Genomic DNA, 27,548 nt, shown 5'->3' with positions numbered 1-27,548 from the left:
ATATTAATTGATGCGTTAACGTTGTAGTTAAACTAACTGTAACACTGAAAACCAGGCCTAATGACTGCTTGACAAACCAATAACACCTTTTTAACAATACCAGTGAAAGTTTAGCTGCATTTTTGCACTTTACAGTTAAATTTAACAGGAAGTGACTGTTGATTCAATAGAGATATTAATTGATGCGTTAACCTTCTAGTTAAACTAACTGTAACTCTGAAAACCATGCCTAATAACTGTCTGTCAATGGAATAGGAACTTGACAACGCGGTTGCACTGCACGGTTAACTGTCGATTACATGGATGAGTTAATTAATGTGGTCACACTAATCTTAACCCTGAAAATGACTGCTTGACAAAGGAATAAATGTAACCGGCTGTTAATTACCATATGTTAGCCGTCCGGTTAAACTAACTTTAACCGCGAAAATGGCGCCTATAAAAGATGTTCTTGCAGGTATATGTACTGGTCAGAATGGGGCCATTCCAATCAAATTAAAAAAGCGGCAATGAACGGTAGTAAACAGATTAAATTAATAACGAACAAGGGACGAGCCAGCGGTTTGACGTTGGATTACGAACGAAAGAGGTAAGACCCGATATTTTCACTTCCGGATAAATTTATTCTCGGGGGTAATATCCCTAGTGCATTTAATTTTTCCGGAAAAATTCGGAAAAACGAGTTTCTAAGTAATTTGTTAAAACAAATTACTTAGAAACGAGTATTCCAATTTTTCCACAGGAAAAATTAGATGCACGAGGGATATTTGGTAAGATTATTTCCTGAGTTAAATAAACATTTTATTTTAATTAAAACAATAAGAACAATAACTTTCAATCTAGAAAGGGTAACACTATTCTTTATGTTGCTGTGAGGAGTGTGCAATTTTTTTGATTTTTTTTCCGGAAAAACTGCTGACAGCTAAGTTGACAAGTGATTTTTCCACTTAAAATTTACATTTGTTATACTAATTCTTGATAGCGATTGGTCAAAATTGATAGGAAGGAAATAATCGGGATAATCTTTAAATTGACCAAATTACCTTTACAGATTGTACTGGATCGAAATCGAACCTTCAGCGATCCGTTCAGCCGACTTGGACGGCAACGATTTACGCACAATTATCCAGGACACCGGTTTGAACCTGATCGGCCTGTCCCTGTACAAAGATTTCATTTATTTCGGCGACGACAGGACTTGTACTGTTTTTTGTTTTTTTTCAACTGTTGCCACATCTACTAAAGGTGTCTTTACAGCTTCGATCTATAAAGCGCTAAAGTTTGACGGGTCCGGCCGGTCCAAAGTGACAACACTGTCGGATAACGTCACCGATCTGCTGGTTTACCATTCGACGAAACAAAATCAGACCAATCAGTGCGCGACTAGCAACGGAGGCTGTTCGCACTTGTGTTTGGCTCTGCCCGCCGACGATCCGGTGGAACGCACCAAATACACGTGCGCATGTCCCACTCACTACAAACTACAGAACAACGAGTGTAAACGTAAGTTTTTTTTTGTAATTTTTCCAAACGTTTCCCTCAGAGATCGAAAAGTTTGAAAGTCTGATTGTTTAGTGAGGAATTACCTTTACATCTCCATTATTCCAGGGAAACATATTTTCATCTGTCATTAACCTGGAAACTGTCAAATACCACACCATCAACCGAGAAAATGACAAAAATTGACATAAATTGCATTTTATAGTTTCACACGAGTTGCGCGATTGATTTTGACAGGTGTCGAATGGTCTTTAAAGTGTTGCAACCTCAGAATTGTATAGTTAACTATTTTAGCTTTTAGAACTGTCTAAATTTTATTTTGAAGGTCACGTGACAGTGTTTTTGACAGATGTCAACTGTTGCAAGCTCAAAATTGCACGATCAAATCATAAAAAAGTCACGTGACGTGTCTCTTACTATTTCAACCTTTTCCACTGTCTAAATTCAATTTACTAAGTTTTCAAAGTTTATATTACATTGTGAAGGTCACGTGATTGTTTTTGACAGATGTCAACTGGCTTTTTCAGTGTTGCTCTTTACTATTTCATCCTTTTCAAATGTCTAAACTAAATTTACTACCAAAATTGAATTTTATGAACGTCTTTGACTCTCTTTAAGCCAATTTTGGTTAAATTATCGCAATTTAGACTTTTTGTTAGATGAGTTGACAACGTTGCCATTTATTACTAAATTATTAATTAGTTCCTGAGGAAACTGTCACTTTTTCTTAAATTACTGACAACGTTGCCAGACGGAACTATTAAAAACGTAATAATCGATTACAGCTCCAGTCAACTTCATGATCTACAGTCTGAAAAATTTGGTCGTGCGCCTGCTGCCCGACACGGGTGACTGTCCCGAAGCGTTGTTGCCAGTTCAACAGCTGAAATCGATCAAAGCGATCGATTTCGATCCGAAAAGCAACGTTTTGTATTGGGTAAGTTGGCTTCGCAAAGTCAAAAAGTAGTAGTTTGTGATTGGTCACGAAAAAAAAGCGACTACCAATCATAAACAAGGACCAACAAGATTCACGTCGTAACCGTGATTTTTGTGGTAGATTGACAGCAAAAGTCACACGATCAAAATGTCAAATCTAGTGACGGACGATACGCAGATGTTTGTGTCGAGCGGCCACGATATTAAACCGTTTGACGTCGCCGTCGACACTGTCGGACGTTTGTTGTTCTGGACCTGCGCGCTACAGAACGTCATTAACGTCACCAGACTGGACAACAGCAACTCATTCGGTAGTCTCAAGCTTATCGAGAGCGAAAAACCCAGATTAATTGTGATCCACGTGGCCAAAAGGTAATAACTTGTCACTCAAAGTAGTTTTAGTAGTGATGGCACTTTCAAAATGGTTCTAGAGGCCTCTGGCACTTTAAAACAAGTTTGGGAAGGTTTAAGGCAGTTGTAGAGGGCTTTGAAAGTGTTTAGAAGGTTCTCAATAACATTTAGATGTCTATGGAACTTTCAAAATGGTTCTAGAGGCCTCTGGCAATTTAAAACAAGTTTGGAATGGTTTAAGACAGTTGTAGAGGGCTCTGGAAGTGTTTAGAATGTTCTCAATGACATTTAAAGGTTTTTGGAACTTTCAAAATGGTTCTAGAGGCCTCTGGCAGTTTAAAACAAGTTTGGAAAGGTGTAAGACACTTGTAGGGGGCTCTGAAAGTGTTTGGAAGGTTCTCAATAGCATTCAGATGTTTATGGGACATTCAAAATGGTCCTAGAGGCCTCTGGCAACTTAAAACAAGTTTGGGAAGGTGTAAGACAGTTGTAGAGGGCTCTGGAAGTGTTTAGAATGTTCTCAATGACATTTAAAGATTAATGGAACTTTCAAAATGGTGCTAGAGCCCTTTGACAGTTTAAAACAAGTTTCGAATGGTTTAAGACAGTTGTAGAGGGCTCTGGAAATGTTTAGAATGTTCTCAGTAACATTTAGATGTCTATAGGACATTCAAAATGGTTCTAGAGGCATCTGGCACTTTAAAACAAGTTTGGGAAGATTTAAGACAGTCGCAGGGGGGTATGGAAGGGTTGAGAAGGTTCTCAATAACATTTAGATGTCTATGGGACATTCAAAATGGTTCTAGAGGCCTTTGACAGTTTAAAACAAGTTTGGTATGGTTTAAGACAGTTGTAGAGGGCTCTGGAAGTGTTTGGAAGGTTCTCAATGACATTTAAAGGTTAATGGAACTTTCAAAATGGTCCTAAAGGCCTCTGGCAACTTAAAACAAGTTTGGAAAGGTTTAAGACAGTTGTAGGGGGCTTTGGAAGTGTTTAGAATGTTCTCAATGACATTTAAAGGTTAATGGAACTTTCAAAATGGTTCCAGAGGCCTCTGGCAATTTAAAACAAGTTTGGGAAGGTTTAAGAAAGTTGTAGAGGACTCTGGAAGTGTTTACTATGTTCTCAATAGCATTTAGAGGCCTCTGGCACTTTAAAACAAGTTTGGGAAGATTTAAGACAGTCGCAGGGGGGTATGGAAGGGTTGAGAAGGTTCTCAATAACGTTTAGATGTCTATGGGACATTCAAAATGGTCCTAGAGGCATTTGACAGTTTAAAACAAGTTTGGTATGGTTTAAGACAGTTGTAGAGGGCTCTGGAAGTGTTTGGAAGGTTCTCAATGACATTTAAAGGTTAATGGAACTTTCAAAATGGTCCTAAAGGCCTCTGGCAACTTAAAACAAGTTTGGAAAGGTTTAAGACAGTTGTAGGGGGCTTTGGAAGTGTTTAGAATGTTCTCAATGACATTTAAAGGTTAATGGAACTTTCAAAATGGTTCCAGAGGCCTCTGGCAATTTAAAACAAGTTTGGGAAGGTTTAAGAAAGTTGTAGAGGACTCTGGAAGTGTTTACTATGTTCTCAATAGCATTTAGAGGCCTCTGGCACTTTAAAACAAGTTTGGGAAGATTTAAGACAGTCGCAGGGGGGTATGGAAGGGTTGAGAAGGTTCTCAATAACGTTTAGATGTCTATGGGACATTCAAAATGGTCCTAGAGGCATTTGACAGTTTAAAACAAGTTTGGAATGGTTTAAGACAGTTGTAGAGGGCTCTGGAAGTGTTTGGAAGGTTCTCAATGACATTTAAAGGTTAATGGAACTTTCAAAATGGTCCTAAAGGCCTCTGGCAACTTAAAACAAGTTTGGAAAGGTTTAGGACAGTTGTAGAGGGCTCTGGAAGTGTTTGGAAGGTTCTCAATGACATTTAAAGGTTAATGGAACTTTCAAAATGGTCCTAAAGGCCTCTGGCAACTTAAAACAAGTTTGGAAAGGTTTAGGACAGTTGTAGGGGGCTCTGGAAGTGTTTAGAATGTTCTTAATAGCATTTAGTTGTCTATGGAACTTTCAAAATGGTTCCAGAGGCCTCTGGCAATTTAAAACAAGTTTCGGAAGGTTTAAGACAATTGTAGAAGGCTTTGGAAGTGTTTAGTATCTTCTCAATAGCATTTAGATGTATCTGGCAATTTAAAACCAATTTGAGTTGTAGAATTAGATAGATTAGCTCTATTTCGAATATTCAGCATTTTATTTTTTTAGACTGCTTTTCTATACTGATGTGGGCGATACACCGAAATTAATACGAACTCGTTTGGACGGTTCGCACAAAATCGTTATAACGAAAGGGGACGATATAGCCGCGATTGCTGTGGACGTGGAAAACGACTCTATAGTCTGGTCTCAGGGACACAGCATTTACATTAGTAACATCGATGGGGAAAACAAGTAAATAGTCATTTAATTAGTCCAATTGACTAGAAACTAGATTTCATGGGATTTTACCAGGCACGTGGTCGTTAACGGCAGTCACTTTAAAATACCTCACTTAACCGTTCACGGCGGTTGGTTGTATTGGATCGATCGCGACCCGAATCAGCTGCAACGATTGGAATTAACCACGGGAAAATCCAGATCGACACTGCCAATCCAGGCGTCTCACATCGTCGATTTGATATCCGTCAAACAATTGGAAAATCACAGTTGTTCCGACCCGAAAATTAGATGTTCACACTTTTGTATACTGAACGGTAAGTAAGATTTTTGTTCTAAAAAATTTCCATTACAACACTGGATTTTGCACTCAATTTACTAGTCTCAGTGAACATTTCAGGTCCGTAACTGCCCAAATATTCAAATTATTAGCAAAACTGTGTTTTCAGTCATTTTCGGTTTGATTTTCTCAGTTTAACTGAAAAAAGGATTTTTTCTAAAAATTTCCCACTACGGCCCTGGTTTTTTTGGTTCAGTGAAAATTTCAGGCCCGTAATTGCCCAAATTACGAGTTACAAATCATTAAACTTCCAAAAAAGACAAAACAATTAAAATTTGAAATATTTTAATTAGAAATTGTCAGATTGAAGCTAGGAAGCATTTTATTGATGACAGGAAGCTTTTTACTGTCTTCCAGTATTTTGGAAGGCTTCTTTCGGTCTTAAAATAGTTAAAAATTCTGTCTGGAAGCCTTCTTAACGTCTCTGAGCTGTCATATTAATTCTCTAAACATTTTAATAGTTGAAAATTGTCATATTCTTAGTGTAAGCATTTTAATAGTTAGATTTTATCAAATTGAAACTGGAAAGCGTCTTTCTGTCTTAAAATAGTAAAAAATTCTGTCTGGAAGCCTTCTTAAAGTCTCTGAGCTGTCATATTAATTCTGTAAGCATTTTAATAGTTGAAAATGGTCAAATTGAAGCTAGGAAGCATTTTATTAAAGACAGAAAGCTTCTTACTGTCTTGCAGTAATGAAATGAACCCTGGAAGGCTTCTTTTTATTTAGGACAGTCAAAATGAAGGTTTGCTTATGTTTCAGTGCCAGAACAATGTTGGAGAACCATTAGGAAACTCGTTAACTAGTCAAAATAAGGATAGGAAGCTTTCATGTTTATTTTAAATTGTCAAATTGACGTTAGAAAGGCTTTTAGCCTTCTGTGAATTGTCAAATTAAAGCCGGACGACTTTTACTGTCTTTGGGTTTGTCAAACCGGTCAACGTTGCTCTGAGATGTGTTTTAAATTGATACGAAGTCTGGTAAAGTGTCTAGACAGTTTACTAGACATCTACAGTGTGAAAAATGTCTAACAAAGTGTCTAGACTGCTTGCTGAACACCTACAATTAGCAGAATGTCTTGCAATTTTAATTAGAAGCCTATCAAGGTTTGAAAGACCAAGATCAAGGTTTGTAGATCGATTTCAAGCAAATTATACGAATTGCAGTTTCTTTTTAAAGGTTCAGGGATCAAAATCAGTGTCTGTAAGTCAAATGCTCCTGAATCCAACTTTGTAACCTTTCCAAGTTGTTTCAAGGCTTGAAAAGACAAAATCAGTTCAAAAATTCTGCTGAAATATCATGAAAACTGTATTGCAATGCAAATTACAAGAATTCCAGTTCCTTTTCAAAGGTTCAGGGATCAAAATCAGTGTCTGTAAGTCAATTTAGGGAAAATTATGTTCAAATACTACTGAAACTGACTAGAAATCCAAATTGAAGGCGTTTCAAGGTTTGAAAAGCCAAAATCAGTTTCTGTAGGTCGATTTCAAGCAGAATTCTGTTGAAATATCAGGAAAACTGTATTGCAATGCAAATTATAAGAATTCCAATACCTTTTCAAAAGTTTCATGGTTAAATATAGTGTCTGTAGGTCAATTTAGGGAAAATTATGTTCAAATACTCCTGAAACTGACTAGAAATCCAAATTGTAGGCGTATCAAGGTTTGAAAAGCCAAAATCGGTTTCTGTAGGTCGATTTTAAGCAGAATTCTGTTGAAATATCATGAAAACTGTATTGCAATGCAAATTACAAGAATTCCAGTTCCTTTTCAAAGGTTCAGGGATTAAAATCAGTGTCTGTAGGTCAATTTAGGGAAAATTATGTTCAAATACTACTGAAACTGATTAGAAATACAAATTGTAGGCGCTTCAAGGTTTGAAAAGCCAAAATCAGTTTCTGTAGGTCGATTTCAAGCAGAATTCTGCTGAAATATCATGAAAACTGTATTGCAATGCAAATTACAAGAATTCCAATACCTTTTCAAAAGTTTCATGGTTAAATATAGTGTCTGTAGGTCAATTTAGGGAAAATTATGTTCAAATACACCTGAAACTGACTAGAAATCCAAATTGTAGGCGTATCAAGGTTTGAAAAGCCAAAATCGGTTTCTGTAGGTCGATTTTAAGCAGAATTCTGTTGAAATATCATGAAAACTGTATTGCAATGCAAATTACAAGAATTCCAGTTCCTTTTCAAAGGTTCAGGGATCAAAATCAGTGTCTGTAAGTCAATTTAGGGAAAATTATGTTCAAATACTACTGAAACTGACTAGAAATCCAAATTGTAAGCGTTTCAAGGTTTGAAAAGCCAAAATCAGTTTCTGTAGGTCGATTTCAAGCAGAATTCTGCTGAAATATCAGGAAAACTGTATTGCAATGCAAATTACAAGAATTCCAGTTCCTTTTCAAAGGTTCAGGGATCAAAATCAGTGTCTGTAAGTCAATTTAGGGAAAATTATGTTCAAATACTACTGAAACTGACTAGAAATCCAAATTGAAGGCGTTTCAAGGTTTGAAAAGCCAAAATCAGTTTCTGTAGGTCGATTTCAAGCAGAATTCTGTTGAAATATCAGGAAAACTGTATTGCAATGCAAATTATAAGAATTCCAATACCTTTTCAAAAGTTTCATGGTTAAATATAGTGTCTGTAGGTCAATTTAGGGAAAATTATGTTCAAATACTCCTGAAACTGACTAGAAATCCAAATTGTAGGCGTATCAAGGTTTGAAAAGCCAAAATCGGTTTCTGTAGGTCGATTTTAAGCAGAATTCTGTTGAAATATCATGAAAACTGTATTGCAATGCAAATTACAAGAATTCCAGTTCCTTTTCAAAGGTTCAGGGATTAAAATCAGTGTCTGTAGGTCAATTTAGGGAAAATTATGTTCAAATACTACTGAAACTGATTAGAAATACAAATTGTAGGCGCTTCAAGGTTTGAAAAGCCAAAATCAGTTTCTGTAGGTCGATTTCAAGCAGAATTCTGCTGAAATATCATGAAAACTGTATTGCAATGCAAATTACAAGAATTCCAATACCTTTTCAAAAGTTTCATGGTTAAATATAGTGTCTGTAGGTCAATTTAGGGAAAATTATGTTCAAATACACCTGAAACTGACTAGAAATCCAAATTGTAGGCGTATCAAGGTTTGAAAAGCCAAAATCGGTTTCTGTAGGTCGATTTTAAGCAGAATTCTGTTGAAATATCAGGAAAACTGTATTGCAATGCAAATTACAAGAATTCCAGTTCCTTTTCAAAGGTTCAGGGATCAAAATCAGTGTCTGTAAGTCAATTTAGGGAAAATTATGTTCAAATACTACTGAAACTGACTAGAAATCCAAATTGAAGGCGTTTCAAGGTTTGAAAAGCCAAAATCGGTTTCTGTAGGTCGATTTTAAGCAGAATTCTGTTGAAATATCAGGAAAACTGTATTGCAATGCAAATTACAAGAATTCCAGTTCCTTTTCAAAGGTTCAGGGATCAAAATCAGTGTCTGTAAGTCAATTTAGGGAAAATTATGTTCAAATACTACTGAAACTGACTAGAAATCCAAATTGAAGGCGTTTCAAGGTTTGAAAAGCCAAAATCAGTTTCTGTAGGTCGATTTCAAGCAGAATTCTGTTGAAATATCAGGAAAACTGTATTGCAATGCAAATTATAAGAATTCCAATACCTTTTCAAAAGTTTCATGGTTAAATATAGTGTCTGTAGGTCAATTTAGGGAAAATTATGTTCAAATACTCCTGAAACTGACTAGAAATCCAAATTGTAGGCGTATCAAGGTTTGAAAAGCCAAAATCGGTTTCTGTAGGTCGATTTTAAGCAGAATTCTGTTGAAATATCATGAAAACTGTATTGCAATGCAAATTACAAGAATTCCAGTTCCTTTTCAAAGGTTCAGGGATTAAAATCAGTGTCTGTAGGTCAATTTAGGGAAAATTATGTTCAAATACTACTGAAACTGATTAGAAATACAAATTGTAGGCGCTTCAAGGTTTGAAAAGCCAAAATCAGTTTCTGTAGGTCGATTTCAAGCAGAATTCTGCTGAAATATCATGAAAACTGTATTGCAATGCAAATTACAAGAATTCCAATACCTTTTCAAAAGTTTCATGGTTAAATATAGTGTCTGTAGGTCAATTTAGGGAAAATTATGTTCAAATACACCTGAAACTGACTAGAAATCCAAATTGTAGGCGTATCAAGGTTTGAAAAGCCAAAATCGGTTTCTGTAGGTCGATTTTAAGCAGAATTCTGTTGAAATATCATGAAAACTGTATTGCAATGCAAATTACAAGAATTCCAGTTCCTTTTCAAAGGTTCAGGGATCAAAATCAGTGTCTGTAAGTCAATTTAGGGAAAATTATGTTCAAATACTACTGAAACTGACTAGAAATCCAAATTGTAAGCGTTTCAAGGTTTGAAAAGCCAAAATCAGTTTCTGTAGGTCGATTTCAAGCAGAATTCTGCTGAAATATCAGGAAAACTGTATTGCAATGCAAATTACAAGAATTCCAGTTCCTTTTCAAAGGTTCAGGGATCAAAATCAGTGTCTGTAAGTCAATTTAGGGAAAATTATGTTCAAATACTACTGAAACTGACTAGAAATCCAAATTGAAGGCGTTTCAAGGTTTGAAAAGCCAAAATCAGTTTCTGTAGGTCGATTTCAAGCAGAATTCTGTTGAAATATCAGGAAAACTGTATTGCAATGCAAATTATAAGAATTCCAATACCTTTTCAAAAGTTTCATGGTTAAATATAGTGTCTGTAGGTCAATTTAGGGAAAATTATGTTCAAATACTCCTGAAACTGACTAGAAATCCAAATTGTAGGCGTATCAAGGTTTGAAAAGCCAAAATCGGTTTCTGTAGGTCGATTTTAAGCAGAATTCTGTTGAAATATCATGAAAACTGTATTGCAATGCAAATTACAAGAATTCCAGTTCCTTTTCAAAGGTTCAGGGATTAAAATCAGTGTCTGTAGGTCAATTTAGGGAAAATTATGTTCAAATACTACTGAAACTGATTAGAAATACAAATTGTAGGCGCTTCAAGGTTTGAAAAGCCAAAATCAGTTTCTGTAGGTCGATTTCAAGCAGAATTCTGCTGAAATATCATGAAAACTGTATTGCAATGCAAATTACAAGAATTCCAATACCTTTTCAAAAGTTTCATGGTTAAATATAGTGTCTGTAAGTCAATTTAGGGAAAATTATGTTCAAATACTACTGAAACTGACTAGAAATCCAAATTGAAGGCGTTTCAAGGTTTGAAAAGCCAAAATCAGTTTCTGTAGGTCGATTTCAAGCAGAATTCTGTTGAAATATCAGGAAAACTGTATTGCAATGCAAATTATAAGAATTCCAATACCTTTTCAAAAGTTTCATGGTTAAATATAGTGTCTGTAGGTCAATTTAGGGAAAATTATGTTCAAATACTCCTGAAACTGACTAGAAATCCAAATTGTAGGCGTATCAAGGTTTGAAAAGCCAAAATCGGTTTCTGTAGGTCGATTTTAAGCAGAATTCTGTTGAAATATCATGAAAACTGTATTGCAATGCAAATTACAAGAATTCCAGTTCCTTTTCAAAGGTTCAGGGATTAAAATCAGTGTCTGTAGGTCAATTTAGGGAAAATTATGTTCAAATACTACTGAAACTGATTAGAAATACAAATTGTAGGCGCTTCAAGGTTTGAAAAGCCAAAATCAGTTTCTGTAGGTCGATTTCAAGCAGAATTCTGCTGAAATATCATGAAAACTGTATTGCAATGCAAATTACAAGAATTCCAATACCTTTTCAAAAGTTTCATGGTTAAATATAGTGTCTGTAGGTCAATTTAGGGAAAATTATGTTCAAATACACCTGAAACTGACTAGAAATCCAAATTGTAGGCGTATCAAGGTTTGAAAAGCCAAAATCGGTTTCTGTAGGTCGATTTTAAGCAGAATTCTGTTGAAATATCATGAAAACTGTATTGCAATGCAAATTACAAGAATTCCAGTTCCTTTTCAAAGGTTCAGGGATCAAAATCAGTGTCTGTAAGTCAATTTAGGGAAAATTATGTTCAAATACTACTGAAACTGACTAGAAATCCAAATTGTAAGCGTTTCAAGGTTTGAAAAGCCAAAATCAGTTTCTGTAGGTCGATTTCAAGCAGAATTCTGCTGAAATATCAGGAAAACTGTATTGCAATGCAAATTACAAGAATTCCAGTTCCTTTTCAAAGGTTCAGGGATCAAAATCAGTGTCTGTAAGTCAATTTAGGGAAAATTATGTTCAAATACTACTGAAACTGACTAGAAATCCAAATTGAAGGCGTTTCAAGGTTTGAAAAGCCAAAATCAGTTTCTGTAGGTCGATTTCAAGCAGAATTCTGTTGAAATATCAGGAAAACTGTATTGCAATGCAAATTATAAGAATTCCAATACCTTTTCAAAAGTTTCATGGTTAAATATAGTGTCTGTAGGTCAATTTAGGGAAAATTATGTTCAAATACTCCTGAAACTGACTAGAAATCCAAATTGTAGGCGTATCAAGGTTTGAAAAGCCAAAATCGGTTTCTGTAGGTCGATTTTAAGCAGAATTCTGTTGAAATATCATGAAAACTGTATTGCAATGCAAATTACAAGAATTCCAGTTCCTTTTCAAAGGTTCAGGGATTAAAATCAGTGTCTGTAGGTCAATTTAGGGAAAATTATGTTCAAATACTACTGAAACTGATTAGAAATACAAATTGTAGGCGCTTCAAGGTTTGAAAAGCCAAAATCAGTTTCTGTAGGTCGATTTCAAGCAGAATTCTGCTGAAATATCATGAAAACTGTATTGCAATGCAAATTACAAGAATTCCAATACCTTTTCAAAAGTTTCATGGTTAAATATAGTGTCTGTAGGTCAATTTAGGGAAAATTATGTTCAAATACACCTGAAACTGACTAGAAATCCAAATTGTAGGCGTATCAAGGTTTGAAAAGCCAAAATCGGTTTCTGTAGGTCGATTTTAAGCAGAATTCTGTTGAAATATCAGGAAAACTGTATTGCAATGCAAATTACAAGAATTCCAGTTCCTTTTCAAAGGTTCAGGGATCAAAATCAGTGTCTGTAAGTCAATTTAGGGAAAATTATGTTCAAATACTACTGAAACTGACTAGAAATCCAAATTGAAGGCGTTTCAAGGTTTGAAAAGCCAAAATCGGTTTCTGTAGGTCGATTTTAAGCAGAATTCTGTTGAAATATCAGGAAAACTGTATTGCAATGCAAATTACAAGAATTCCAGTTCCTTTTCAAAGGTTCAGGGATCAAAATCAGTGTCTGTAAGTCAATTTAGGGAAAATTATGTTCAAATACTACTGAAACTGACTAGAAATCCAAATTGAAGGCGTTTCAAGGTTTGAAAAGCCAAAATCAGTTTCTGTAGGTCGATTTCAAGCAGAATTCTGTTGAAATATCAGGAAAACTGTATTGCAATGCAAATTATAAGAATTCCAATACCTTTTCAAAAGTTTCATGGTTAAATATAGTGTCTGTAGGTCAATTTAGGGAAAATTATGTTCAAATACTACTGAAACTGACTAGAAATCCAAATTGTAGGCGTATCAAGGTTTGAAAAGCCAAAATCGGTTTCTGTAGGTCGATTTTAAGCAGAATTCTGTTGAAATATCATGAAAACTGTATTGCAATGCAAATTACAAGAATTCCAGTTCCTTTTCAAAGGTTCAGGGATCAAAATCAGTGTCTGTAAGTCAATTTAGGGAAAATTATGTTCAAATACTACTGAAACTGACTAGAAATCCACATTGTAAGCGTTTCAAGGTTTGAAAAGCCAAAATCAGTTTCTGTAGGTCGATTTCAAGCAGAATTCTGTTGAAATATCATGAAAACTGTATTGCAATGCAAATTACAAGAATTCCAGTTCCTTTTCAAAGGTTCAGGGATCAAAATCAGTGTCTGTAAGTCAATTTAGGGAAAATTATGTTCAAATACTACTGAAACTGACTAGAAATCCAAATTGTAAGCGTTTCAAGGTTTGAAAAGCCAAAATCAGTTTCTGTACGTTGATTTCCAGCAAAATTCTGTTGAAATATCAGGAAAACTGTATTGCAATGCAAATTACAAGAATTCCAATACCTTTTCAAAAGTTTCAGGGTTGAATACAGTGTCTGTAGGTCAATTTAGGGAAAATTATGTTCAAATACTACTGAAACTGACTAGAAATCCAAATTGTAGGCGTATCAAGGTTTGAAAAGCCAAAATCGGTTTCTGTAGGTCGATTTTAAGCAGAATTCTGTTGAAATATCATGAAAACTGTATTGCAATGCAAATTACAAGAATTCCAGTTCCTTTTCAAAGGTTCAGGGATCAAAATCAGTGTCTGTAAGTCAATTTAGGGAAAATTATGTTCAAATACTACTGAAACTGACTAGAAATCCAAATTGTAGGCGTATCAAGGTTTGAAAAGCCAAAATCGGTTTCTGTAGGTCGATTTTAAGCAGAATTCTGTTGAAATATCAGGAAAACTGTATTGCAATGCAAATTACAAGAATTCCAGTTCCTTTTCAAAGGTTCAGGGATCAAAATCAGTGTCTGTAAGTCAATTTAGGGAAAATTATGTTCAAATACTACTGAAACTGACTAGAAATCCAAATTGTAAGCGTTTCAAGGTTTGAAAAGCCAAAATCAGTTTCTGTACGTTGATTTCCAGCAAAATTCTGTTGAAATATCAGGAAAACTGTATTGCAATGCAAATTACAAGAATTCCAATACCTTTTCAAAAGTTTCAGGGTTGAATACAGTGTCTGTAGGTCAATTTAGGGAAAATTATGTTCAAATACTACTGAAACTGACTAGAAATCCAAATTGTAGGCGTATCAAGGTTTGAAAAGCCAAAATCGGTTTCTGTAGGTCGATTTTAAGCAGAATTCTGTTGAAATATCATGAAAACTGTATTGCAATGCAAATTACAAGAATTCCAGTTCCTTTTCAAAGGTTCAGGGATCAAAATCAGTGTCTGTAAGTCAATTTAGGGAAAATTATGTTCAAATACTACTGAAACTGACTAGAAATCCAAATTGTAGGCGTATCAAGGTTTGAAAAGCCAAAATCAGTTTCTGTACGTTGATTTCCAGCAAAATTCTGTTGAAATATCAGGAAAACTGTATTGCAATGCAAATTACAAGAATTCCAATACCTTTTCAAAAGTTTCATGGTTAAATATAGTGTCTGTAGGTCAATTTAGGGAAAATTATGTTCAAATACACCTGAAACTGACTAGAAATCCAAATTGTAGGCGTATCAAGGTTTGAAAAGCCAAAATCGGTTTCTGTAGGTCGATTTTAAGCAGAATTCTGTTGAAATATCAGGAAAACTGTATTGCAATGCAAATTACAAGAATTCCAGTTCCTTTTCAAAGGTTCAGGGATCAAAATCAGTGTCTGTAAGTCAATTTAGGGAAAATTATGTTCAAATACTACTGAAACTGACTAGAAATCCAAATTGAAGGCGTTTCAAGGTTTGAAAAGCCAAAATCGGTTTCTGTAGGTCGATTTTAAGCAGAATTCTGTTGAAATATCAGGAAAACTGTATTGCAATGCAAATTACAAGAATTCCAGTTCCTTTTCAAAGGTTCAGGGATCAAAATCAGTGTCTGTAAGTCAATTTAGGGAAAATTATGTTCAAATACTACTGAAACTGACTAGAAATCCAAATTGAAGGCGTTTCAAGGTTTGAAAAGCCAAAATCAGTTTCTGTAGGTCGATTTCAAGCAGAATTCTGTTGAAATATCAGGAAAACTGTATTGCAATGCAAATTATAAGAATTCCAATACCTTTTCAAAAGTTTCATGGTTAAATATAGTGTCTGTAGGTCAATTTAGGGAAAATTATGTTCAAATACTCCTGAAACTGACTAGAAATCCAAATTGTAGGCGTATCAAGGTTTGAAAAGCCAAAATCGGTTTCTGTAGGTCGATTTTAAGCAGAATTCTGTTGAAATATCATGAAAACTGTATTGCAATGCAAATTACAAGAATTCCAGTTCCTTTTCAAAGGTTCAGGGATTAAAATCAGTGTCTGTAGGTCAATTTAGGGAAAATTATGTTCAAATACTACTGAAACTGATTAGAAATACAAATTGTAGGCGCTTCAAGGTTTGAAAAGCCAAAATCAGTTTCTGTAGGTCGATTTCAAGCAGAATTCTGCTGAAATATCATGAAAACTGTATTGCAATGCAAATTACAAGAATTCCAATACCTTTTCAAAAGTTTCATGGTTAAATATAGTGTCTGTAGGTCAATTTAGGGAAAATTATGTTCAAATACACCTGAAACTGACTAGAAATCCAAATTGTAGGCGTATCAAGGTTTGAAAAGCCAAAATCGGTTTCTGTAGGTCGATTTTAAGCAGAATTCTGTTGAAATATCATGAAAACTGTATTGCAATGCAAATTACAAGAATTCCAGTTCCTTTTCAAAGGTTCAGGGATCAAAATCAGTGTCTGTAAGTCAATTTAGGGAAAATTATGTTCAAATACTACTGAAACTGACTAGAAATCCAAATTGTAAGCGTTTCAAGGTTTGAAAAGCCAAAATCAGTTTCTGTAGGTCGATTTCAAGCAGAATTCTGCTGAAATATCAGGAAAACTGTATTGCAATGCAAATTACAAGAATTCCAGTTCCTTTTCAAAGGTTCAGGGATCAAAATCAGTGTCTGTAAGTCAATTTAGGGAAAATTATGTTCAAATACTACTGAAACTGACTAGAAATCCAAATTGAAGGCGTTTCAAGGTTTGAAAAGCCAAAATCAGTTTCTGTAGGTCGATTTCAAGCAGAATTCTGTTGAAATATCAGGAAAACTGTATTGCAATGCAAATTATAAGAATTCCAATACCTTTTCAAAAGTTTCATGGTTAAATATAGTGTCTGTAGGTCAATTTAGGGAAAATTATGTTCAAATACTCCTGAAACTGACTAGAAATCCAAATTGTAGGCGTATCAAGGTTTGAAAAGCCAAAATCGGTTTCTGTAGGTCGATTTTAAGCAGAATTCTGTTGAAATATCATGAAAACTGTATTGCAATGCAAATTACAAGAATTCCAGTTCCTTTTCAAAGGTTCAGGGATTAAAATCAGTGTCTGTAGGTCAATTTAGGGAAAATTATGTTCAAATACTACTGAAACTGATTAGAAATACAAATTGTAGGCGCTTCAAGGTTTGAAAAGCCAAAATCAGTTTCTGTAGGTCGATTTCAAGCAGAATTCTGCTGAAATATCATGAAAACTGTATTGCAATGCAAATTACAAGAATTCCAATACCTTTTCAAAAGTTTCATGGTTAAATATAGTGTCTGTAGGTCAATTTAGGGAAAATTATGTTCAAATACACCTGAAACTGACTAGAAATCCAAATTGTAGGCGTATCAAGGTTTGAAAAGCCAAAATCGGTTTCTGTAGGTCGATTTTAAGCAGAATTCTGTTGAAATATCATGAAAACTGTATTGCAATGCAAATTACAAGAATTCCAGTTCCTTTTCAAAGGTTCAGGGATCAAAATCAGTGTCTGTAAGTCAATTTAGGGAAAATTATGTTCAAATACTACTGAAACTGACTAGAAATCCAAATTGTAAGCGTTTCAAGGTTTGAAAAGCCAAAATCAGTTTCTGTAGGTCGATTTCAAGCAGAATTCTGCTGAAATATCAGGAAAACTGTATTGCAATGCAAATTACAAGAATTCCAGTTCCTTTTCAAAGGTTCAGGGATCAAAATCAGTGTCTGTAAGTCAATTTAGGGAAAATTATGTTCAAATACTACTGAAACTGACTAGAAATCCAAATTGAAGGCGTTTCAAGGTTTGAAAAGCCAAAATCAGTTTCTGTAGGTCGATTTCAAGCAGAATTCTGTTGAAATATCAGGAAAACTGTATTGCAATGCAAATTATAAGAATTCCAATACCTTTTCAAAAGTTTCATGGTTAAATATAGTGTCTGTAGGTCAATTTAGGGAAAATTATGTTCAAATACTCCTGAAACTGACTAGAAATCCAAATTGTAGGCGTATCAAGGTTTGAAAAGCCAAAATCGGTTTCTGTAGGTCGATTTTAAGCAGAATTCTGTTGAAATATCATGAAAACTGTATTGCAATGCAAATTACAAGAATTCCAGTTCCTTTTCAAAGGTTCAGGGATTAAAATCAGTGTCTGTAGGTCAATTTAGGGAAAATTATGTTCAAATACTACTGAAACTGATTAGAAATACAAATTGTAGGCGCTTCAAGGTTTGAAAAGCCAAAATCAGTTTCTGTAGGTCGATTTCAAGCAGAATTCTGCTGAAATATCATGAAAACTGTATTGCAATGCAAATTACAAGAATTCCAATACCTTTTCAAAAGTTTCATGGTTAAATATAGTGTCTGTAGGTCAATTTAGGGAAAATTATGTTCAAATACACCTGAAACTGACTAGAAATCCAAATTGTAGGCGTATCAAGGTTTGAAAAGCCAAAATCGGTTTCTGTAGGTCGATTTTAAGCAGAATTCTGTTGAAATATCAGGAAAACTGTATTGCAATGCAAATTACAAGAATTCCAGTTCCTTTTCAAAGGTTCAGGGATCAAAATCAGTGTCTGTAAGTCAATTTAGGGAAAATTATGTTCAAATACTACTGAAACTGACTAGAAATCCAAATTGAAGGCGTTTCAAGGTTTGAAAAGCCAAAATCGGTTTCTGTAGGTCGATTTTAAGCAGAATTCTGTTGAAATATCAGGAAAACTGTATTGCAATGCAAATTACAAGAATTCCAGTTCCTTTTCAAAGGTTCAGGGATCAAAATCAGTGTCTGTAAGTCAATTTAGGGAAAATTATGTTCAAATACTACTGAAACTGACTAGAAATCCAAATTGAAGGCGTTTCAAGGTTTGAAAAGCCAAAATCAGTTTCTGTAGGTCGATTTCAAGCAGAATTCTGTTGAAATATCAGGAAAACTGTATTGCAATGCAAATTATAAGAATTCCAATACCTTTTCAAAAGTTTCATGGTTAAATATAGTGTCTGTAGGTCAATTTAGGGAAAATTATGTTCAAATACTACTGAAACTGACTAGAAATCCAAATTGTAGGCGTATCAAGGTTTGAAAAGCCAAAATCGGTTTCTGTAGGTCGATTTTAAGCAGAATTCTGTTGAAATATCATGAAAACTGTATTGCAATGCAAATTACAAGAATTCCAGTTCCTTTTCAAAGGTTCAGGGATCAAAATCAGTGTCTGTAAGTCAATTTAGGGAAAATTATGTTCAAATACTACTGAAACTGACTAGAAATCCACATTGTAAGCGTTTCAAGGTTTGAAAAGCCAAAATCAGTTTCTGTAGGTCGATTTCAAGCAGAATTCTGTTGAAATATCATGAAAACTGTATTGCAATGCAAATTACAAGAATTCCAGTTCCTTTTCAAAGGTTCAGGGATCAAAATCAGTGTCTGTAAGTCAATTTAGGGAAAATTATGTTCAAATACTACTGAAACTGACTAGAAATCCAAATTGTAAGCGTTTCAAGGTTTGAAAAGCCAAAATCAGTTTCTGTACGTTGATTTCCAGCAAAATTCTGTTGAAATATCAGGAAAACTGTATTGCAATGCAAATTACAAGAATTCCAATACCTTTTCAAAAGTTTCAGGGTTGAATACAGTGTCTGTAGGTCAATTTAGGGAAAATTATGTTCAAATACTACTGAAACTGACTAGAAATCCAAATTGTAGGCGTATCAAGGTTTGAAAAGCCAAAATCGGTTTCTGTAGGTCGATTTTAAGCAGAATTCTGTTGAAATATCATGAAAACTGTATTGCAATGCAAATTACAAGAATTCCAGTTCCTTTTCAAAGGTTCAGGGATCAAAATCAGTGTCTGTAAGTCAATTTAGGGAAAATTATGTTCAAATACTACTGAAACTGACTAGAAATCCAAATTGTAGGCGTATCAAGGTTTGAAAAGCCAAAATCAGTTTCTGTACGTTGATTTCCAGCAAAATTCTGTTGAAATATCAGGAAAACTGTATTGCAATGCAAATTACAAGAATTCCAATACCTTTTCAAAAGTTTCAGGGTTGAATACAGTGTCTGTAGGTCAATTTAGGGAAAATTATGTTCAAATACTACTGAAACTGACTAGAAATCCAAATTGTAAGCGTTTCAAGGTTTGACAAGCCAAAAACAAAGTTTGTAGATCAATTTCAATCAGAAAATGCTGTAATTCTCCTAAAATGTCATGAAAACTGTATTGCAATGCAAATTACAAGAATTTGAATACCTTTTCAAAGGTTTCAGGTATCAAAATCAGTGTCTGTAAGTCAAATGCTTCTGAATCCAACTTTGTAACCTTTCCAAGTTGTTTTCAATGCTTGAAAAGCCAAAATCAAGGTTTATAGGTTAGTTTCAAGCAGAAAATGGTGAAATCCCAGTCAACTAACTTGAAAGCTGACATGGAATTCAAATTAGAAGCTTTCCAAGTTCATTTTCAAGGTTTGAAAAGCCAAAATCAGTTTTTGTAGGTCGATTTCAAGCAGAATTCTGCCGAAATATCATGAAAACTGCATTGCAAATTACAAGAATTTCTTTTCCTCGTTTAAAGTGGCAATTTCAGGTGTACATTCCGTTCAAGTACTACAGAAACTGACTTGAAACCCAAGTTTGTTAGTCAATTTCAAACCGAATGTGTGTTGTGTTGTTATTCTGGTCGGTTCGTGACGTCATGATAATTTTTGACAGGTACGACACCGGAGTGCGCATGTCCCGACGGTAAACTGTTGAAAGACGACAAAAAGACGTGTCACGCTATACCAAACTGCGGTTTAGGACGGTTTTCCTGTACCGTCGCATCTTTAGATGCCAAAGACTGCATACCAATTGCATGGAGATGCGACAGGTCAGTTCAAACACTAATAATCTAATTAAAAAATAATATTTAAAGCAGCTAAATATCTTAACTCAGATAACAACGTTATGTTTCGGTTTAAAAAGTTCTAAAAGTTTAATTAAAATCCAAAATTTCCAGTTTGGTTTTTATTCATTGTAAATTGACACTTTTTCTAGACAAAAAGACTGTTCGGACGGCAGTGACGAGTTCGATTGTCCTAATTGTCTGGCCAATCAGTTTCGCTGTCAGGACGGCCAATGTATCGACAAATCGTTAATGTGCAATAACATAGCCGATTGTTCGGACAGATCGGACGAGAAAAACTGTTGCGACAACGGTTTTCAATGTCCCCAAACTGAGGTACTTTAGAATCGTAAGAAAAAAAAACCAAATTTTACTGAGGAAATGATGTTTAGGTGTGTTTAGCCTCCTCGTTTAAATGCGATGGTATCGAACAGTGCGCCGATGGATCGGACGAGCACGACTGTCAAACTGACATGTCGAAAAAAGTCCTGTTTCCACTGATTTTCTTCGTTGTGATCGTGTTCGTTTTGATCCTGGTCATTTACGGACGCAACCGTTGCTGTGCCGGAAGGGAAATTGTCGTCGAACCACCCGAGGACAGTCTAAGTCCTTTGGATCCAATCGGTCATAGTAAGAATAACGGTAAATATTGCTTTTGTTCCCCCGTAAAATTGCACTTAAAATGCCAATTTCAGCGATAGGTATGCCCGATTTGGTAAGGATGTCGTCGTTAAACGGCCGCTATCCGTCATCGTTCGATCGAAGACACGTGACCGGCGCTTCGAGCAGCTCGAATTCGATCACGATCGCGTCGAGCAATAATTTCGCTTATCCCAGGGAGACTTTGAATCCGCCGCCGAGTCCCGCAACCACCGTCAACTCGACCAGAACGAACAGTCCCACGGGACGGTATAAGCCGTATCGTCATTACAGGTAAGTTTGCACTATTTTATCTTTGTACAGTGCCACGAGTAAGCGATGTTGCCAAACTAGAAGGGGCGATCGAAAAAGCCCGACTTACACAAGCGAAAATTGACGAAAAATTGATTTGCGTGACCGTTTTCTTTTTTGTCCAAAAAGGCTACTCGGAAGTCGCCTTTCGGGTGTTTGGCGGCTTCTTTTGGTCTTCACAGGTTCTTTTCTCTCAAAAATCCTCTGAAAGTCATTTTTTAGGTGTTTGAAGGCTTCCTGGGCTTCTCCTGGTTTTCACAGGTTCTTTTTGCTCAAAAAATGTACCTAAAAGTCATTTTTTATGTGTTTTGGACACTTCCTGGGCTTCTTTTGGTCTTCACAGGTTCTTTTGGCTCAAAAAACCTTCTTGGAAGTGATTTTTTAGGTGTTTGGAGCATTTCTGTGCTTCTCCTGGTCTTCACAGTTCCTTTTTGCTCAAAAAACCTACTTGAAAGTCATTTTTTAGGTGTTTGGACACTTCCTGGGCTTCTCCTGCTCTACACAGGTTCTTTTTGCTCAAAAAATGTACCTAAAAGTCATTTTTTATGTGTTTGGACACTTCCTGGGCTTGTTCTGGTCTTCTCAGGTTCTTTTGGCTCAAAAAACCTACCTGAAAGTAATTTTTTAGGTGTTTGGAAGCTTCCTGGTCTTTACAGGTTCTTTTTGCTCAAAAAACCTTCTTGGAAGTGATTTTTTAGGTGTTTGGAGCATTTCTGGGCTTCTCCTGGTCTTCACAGTTCCTTTTTGCTCAAAAAATGTACATAAAAGTCATTTTTTATGTGTTTGGATACTTCCTGGGGTTGTTCTGGTCTTCATAGGTTCTTTTTGCTCAAAAAACCTTCTTGAAAGTCATTTTTTATGTGTTTGGACACTTCCTGGGCTTCTCCTGGTCTTCACAGGTCCTTTTTGCTCAAAAAAACTACTTTAAAGTAATTTTTTAGATGTTTGGAGTCTTTCTGAGCTTCTTCTGGTCTTCACAGGTCCTTTTTGCTCAAAAAACCTGCTTGAAAGTGATTTTTTAGGTGTTTGGAAGCTTCCTGGGCTTCTCCTGGTCTTTACAGGTCCTTTTTGCTCAAAAATGTACCTAAAAGTCATTTTTTATGTGTTTGGACACGTCCTGGGCTTGTTCTGGTCTTCACAGGTACTTTTGGCTCAAAAAACCTTCTTGGAAGTGATTTTTTAGGTGTTTGGAGCATTTCTGGGCTTCTCCTGGTCTTCACAGTTCCTTTTTGCTCAAAAAATGTACATAAAAGTCATTTTTTATGTGTTTGGATACTTCCTGGGCTTGTTCTGGTCTTTACACGTTCTTTTTGCTCAAAAAAGCTACTTGAAAGTCATCTTTTAGGTGTTTGAAGGCTTCCTGGGCTTCTCCTGGTCTTCACAGGTCCTTTTTGCTCAAAAAATGTACATAAAAGTCATTTTTTATGGGTTTGGACACTTCCTGGGCTTGTTCTGGCCTTCACAGGTTCTTTTTGCTCAAAAAATCTTCTTGAAAGTGATTTTTTAAGTGTTTCGAAGCTTCCTGGGCTTCTCCTGGTCTTCACAGCCCTTTTTTGCTCAAAAAATGTACCTAAAAGTCATTTTTTAGGTGTTTGGAGGCTTCCTGGGCTTGTTCTGGTCTTCACAGGTTCTTTTGGCTCAAAAAACCTACTTGAAAGTCATCTTTTAGGCGTTTGAAGGCTTCTTGAACTTCCGTAAGCCTTCTCAGGTTCTTGTTAACTAAGAAAATGACTTGGAAGTCATGATTTGGCTGGTTGGAGCCTTTTTGGGCTTCTCCAGGTTCTTTTTCCTAAAAGTCTACTTGGAAGTCTCCTTCTATGCGTTTGGATGCTTCTTGGACTTTTTCTGGTCTTCACAGGTCCTTTTTACCCAAGAAAATATCTTGCAAGTAATATTTTGGTGGTTTGAAGGTTTCCTGGAATTCTCCTGATTTCTTGAAGTTCTTTTTGCCCAAAAGGTGATTTTTTTTTTGGTGTTTGGAGGCTTCTCCTAGCCTTCACAGGTTCTGTTTGCTTCCTAAAAGCCTACTAAGCTGAACAAGCTTTGTGCAAAGGGAAAAGTAATTGATGAACTAACAATATTTTCACGATTTTCCCATCTAACTTTACCTAAATTTTATATAACATTTTGCAATTTTCCTTAAATGTCCTGTTTTTTACAATTTCTCCATCTACTTTAATTTAAATAATATATTTTCATGATTTTTCCCATCTACTTAAGCAATATTTCATAATTTTTTCTGTCAGACGTATACAGAGCAAAGTGACAGCTGTCAAACTTACGGTACAGACACTGTCAGAGGTTCGGTTGACACGTGTCAAAAATGTCAATTCAGTCCGTCCCCTACTTTTTGACATGTATCGTACGTTAAAGTTGCTGTTGATGATTAAACTGACAAGTTTACTAAAACGTGCGCTTGTCAGAATTGTTTGGACGGTGACAGCTGTCAAACTCAAACAATAAAGGTCACGTGATTGTTTCAACTGTCAAATTTATCACGTGACCTTGATTTGAAGCGTATTTCTGTGTGGAGTCTTTAATAATTGTTGTAGGAACAGAGCTGACAATTTTGACGGATGTCAATCTGTCCTATGACAACGACGGTACTAAGTGTGACAGCTGTCAGTATTCAAAAAGTCTGACAAGCGCACTTTTTAGTGAAATTGTCAGTTTAAACATCAACATCAAATTTAACGTACGATATTTCAAAAATAGGCACACAGCTGACATTTTTGACAGTATTCGTGCCAAAAACGACAGCGTTTGGGCGATGTTGCCACATTTATTTAACACATTTAGTAGAGTAGTTTAGAATTTTTTTTGTTTTGACGTTTTGCAACGATTTAGATCAATCAATCAACCGCCGCCGCCCACGCCCAACTCGACGGACGTGTGCGACGAAAGCGACTACAATTACCCGCTGCGCAGTCGCTACGAGGGTGGACCGGTGCCGCCCCCGCCCACCCCTCGATCTCACTGTCACCATGACAACATTAGTTGCCCGCCCAGTCCTAGTTCTAGAAGTTCGACCTATTTCAGTCCTTTGCCGCCCCCACCGAGTCCGGTGGCCAGGTGCGATTCTGATTCCTGAGATTTCCTTCCCCCCCCCCATTTTCCCGTAGTTTTTTAGGTAAAAAATCCCCAAGTTCCGTTGGTGTCCACTCTGTATTTTTGTACGGGCTACAAAGCTTTTTTTGGGCAATTTTTAATGTCTTCCACACGGTGTGTGATCTTTTCGCAGTTACACAGGGTGATTTAACAGAAATTGCTTTTGTGCAACCCTGTACAGGGTGCTGCATTTTCGATGGTTTTACGGGGTACAGAGAAAACGGTAATAGATAGAAAAAAAGTAGCATACGTGTTCCGATCTCATTTTCTGAGCTGAGATGATTGGCGAAGAGTGGGCTGCGCAAACTTCTTTCGTTTCAAAGATACGGGGGGTTTTTGAAAATTGGTCATTTTGGAACCTCCTCTGTATTTCATTTGCTATTAAAGTTATCAAAAAAGGAAAAACGGTTTCCGGTAGAAGTTTTGACGTAGAATCCAATGGCGTAGTCAGTTTTTTTCTATTACGTTTAGTTTCTGACATATGACACTAAGTTATATTTTTTTTAATGGAACACCCTATATATTTTTAGGTCATTTAATTCTGTTGATTTTTACTATTTCAACGGTGTATTAAAACATATAAGTTTGTAAACGTTAATCTTCGTAATTAGAAAAAAAGCGTTTCCTTAATAAAAAAGTGCTAAATAATATGTATAAAAATACCCACAGTCGAAACCAAATTTGGCTATATTCATATTAACATGTTACATGTCGTTTATAAACAGTTTTTTTAACTTCTACCTTAAAAATAGTAGAAAATAGAAATGGCCACTTTTCTTATTAAAGTGACGGTAGAACTGTTTGTAACTTAGATTTTAAATAAGATTTATTAAAAATATTTAATTTCCTGATGTGTTAGCTTATATGATTTCCGATTTTGTTTGGTATTTTAGATATTGGTTATTTTTTAGCTTAGCAAAGGTCCTTTTTTTAAAATAACAGGATTAACCTCTACAAACTTATATGTTGTAATACACCGTTGAAAAGGTAAAAATAAACAGAATTAAATGAACTAAAAATATATAGGGTGTTCCATTTAAAAAAATATAACTTAGTGTCATATGTCAGAAACTAAACGTAATAGAAAAAAACTGGCTACGCCATTGGATTCTACGTCAAAACTTCTACCGGAAACCGTTTTTCCTTTTTTGATAACTTTAATAGCAAATGAAATACAGAGGATGTTCCAAAATGACCAATTTTCAAAAACCCCCCGTATCTTTGAAACAAAAGAAGTTTGCGCAGCCCACTCTTCGCCAGTCATCTCAGCTCAGAAAATGAGATCGGAACACGTATGCTACTTTTTTTCTATCTATTACCGTTTTCTCTATACCCCGTAAAACCATCGAAAATGCAGCACCCTGTACATACAAAAGGTAATTTTTTTACAAAAAAAAAAAAGCTTTAAACTGCGTGCCTGGAATCTAAATGTGCCTACAATTGAATTTGTAACGTTTTTTTTGTATAGACTGTCTTCTTTACTCAAATTAACACGTTTTCCTATAAAATAATAATAATAATAATAATAGTTGACTAGTTAGACAAAATATATTAATTTTTAATAAAAATTACTTTTATATGTACGTGGTGGTGATTGCCTTTATATCGTCTTCCTTTCACCCTGTTTTCCAATGAGTCAGACAAAGATGAGAAGGAAATCTCCCTGTCCACTCCTCTCCTTGTTTCTCCCGTGTTGTTCAGAAGTGCGTTCTCCTTTTACTTGCATTCCAAGGCAAATAATTGCACTATTTCAAATGGGACACCCTGTATAATTTACAGTCATTCGAGTCTCCTTTTCAAGGGCTACAAAATGGCCTACTATGTTCTTTAAAAAACGGGAACGTTTCCGACTTATACAGGGTGAAACAGGAAAGTGCACAAAACCGGTTGTTCTTGCATTCCAAGGCAAATAACTGCACTATTTCAAATGGGACACCCTGTATATTTTACAGCTATTCGATTCTTCATTGCAAGGGCTACAAAATGGCCTACTATGTTTTAAAGAAAAAACGGGAAAGTTTCCGACTTATACAGGATGAAACAGGAAATTGCACAAAACCGGTTGTTCTTGCATTCCAAAGCAATTAACTGCACTATTTCAAATGGGACACCCTGTACATTTTACAGTCATTCGATTCTCCATTGCAAGGGCTACAAAATGGCCTACTATGTTCTTTAAAAAAACGGAAAAGTTTCCGACTTATACAGGGTGAAACAGAAAAGGACACGAAACCGGTTGTTCTTGCATTCCAAAGCAAATAACTGCACTATTTCAAATGGGACACCCTGTATAATTTACAGTCCTTCGAGTCTCCATTGCAAGGGCTACAAAATGGCCTACTATGTTCTTTAAAAAACGGGAACGTTTCCGACTTATACAGGGTGAAACAGGAAAGTGCACAAAACCGGTTGTTCTTGCATTCCAAAGCAAATAACTGCACTATTTCAAATGGGACACCCTGTACATTTTACAGTCATTCGATTCTCCATTGAAAGGGCTACAAAATGGCCTACTATGTCCTTCAAAAAAACGGGAAAGTTTCCGACTTATACAGGGTGAATCAGGAAAGTGCACAAAATCGGTTGTTCTAAGTTGTACCGTTTGACCACTAGAGGGCGTTGAAATTGATTGTTTTTGCGAATATCTTGAAAACGATTTGAGTTAGGGGTGTGACATCAAAACAAACACCGGATTCGTATTCTCCACACCGAAATTAGTTAAAATGGCCACCTTGACACATCTGAATCCAATATGGCGGCCATCAGTATAGAATACCAGAAAAAAGCGTCATTTAAAGAAAATTTTCGGTGCACTGTTTCTAATCATCCATAACTCGCTTAGTTGAACCACCCTGTATAAACACACCGTATAACAAAAGAAAGCTAATAAACAGAGCTATCACGTGGCGTTGACAGGACCAGGCTAAGTTGCACCGTTTGGCCGCTAGAGGGCGTCAAAGTTGATTAACTATTTTCGGACGTTTTCGTGCATATCTCCAAAACGGTTTGAGTTATGGTTGTGAAATT

General features: G+C 35.7%; 1 protein-coding gene across 2 annotated transcripts in view; it reads left to right on the top strand.

Moving 5' to 3' along the window:
* Positions 1-27,548, top strand: part of arr (low-density lipoprotein receptor-related protein 6) — an 89,857-nt gene that overhangs the window by 15,939 nt on the left and 46,370 nt on the right. The window contains exons 14-25 of one of the 2 annotated variants that reach the window (XM_081991243.1): positions 458-589; positions 1,052-1,200; positions 1,258-1,503; positions 2,286-2,437; positions 2,558-2,808; positions 5,042-5,227; positions 5,288-5,529; positions 20,291-20,447; positions 20,615-20,798; positions 20,855-21,104; positions 21,158-21,395; positions 24,261-26,104. In XM_081991243.1, coding sequence (XP_081847369.1) covers positions 458-589; positions 1,052-1,200; positions 1,258-1,503; positions 2,286-2,437; positions 2,558-2,808; positions 5,042-5,227; positions 5,288-5,529; positions 20,291-20,447; positions 20,615-20,798; positions 20,855-21,104; positions 21,158-21,395; positions 24,261-24,504 — 2,431 coding nt within the window. In that variant the 3' untranslated portion in view covers positions 24,505-26,104. Of the gene's footprint in view, positions 1-457; positions 590-1,051; positions 1,201-1,257; positions 1,504-2,285; positions 2,438-2,557; positions 2,809-5,041; positions 5,228-5,287; positions 5,530-20,290; positions 20,448-20,614; positions 20,799-20,854; positions 21,105-21,157; positions 21,396-24,260; positions 26,105-27,548 lie in introns of those variants that run through there. The other variant, XR_014180122.1, reaches the window with a different exon arrangement.

Source organism: Ips typographus, linkage group LG12, assembly GCF_016097725.1.
Source record: "Ips typographus isolate SLU linkage group LG12, UJ_Ityp_2.0, whole genome shotgun sequence".
NCBI classification, from domain to species: Eukaryota; Metazoa; Arthropoda; class Insecta; order Coleoptera; family Curculionidae; genus Ips; species Ips typographus.
The sequence above is the reverse complement of the archived record's forward strand: the minus strand, read 5'-3'. Positions and strand labels throughout refer to the sequence as shown.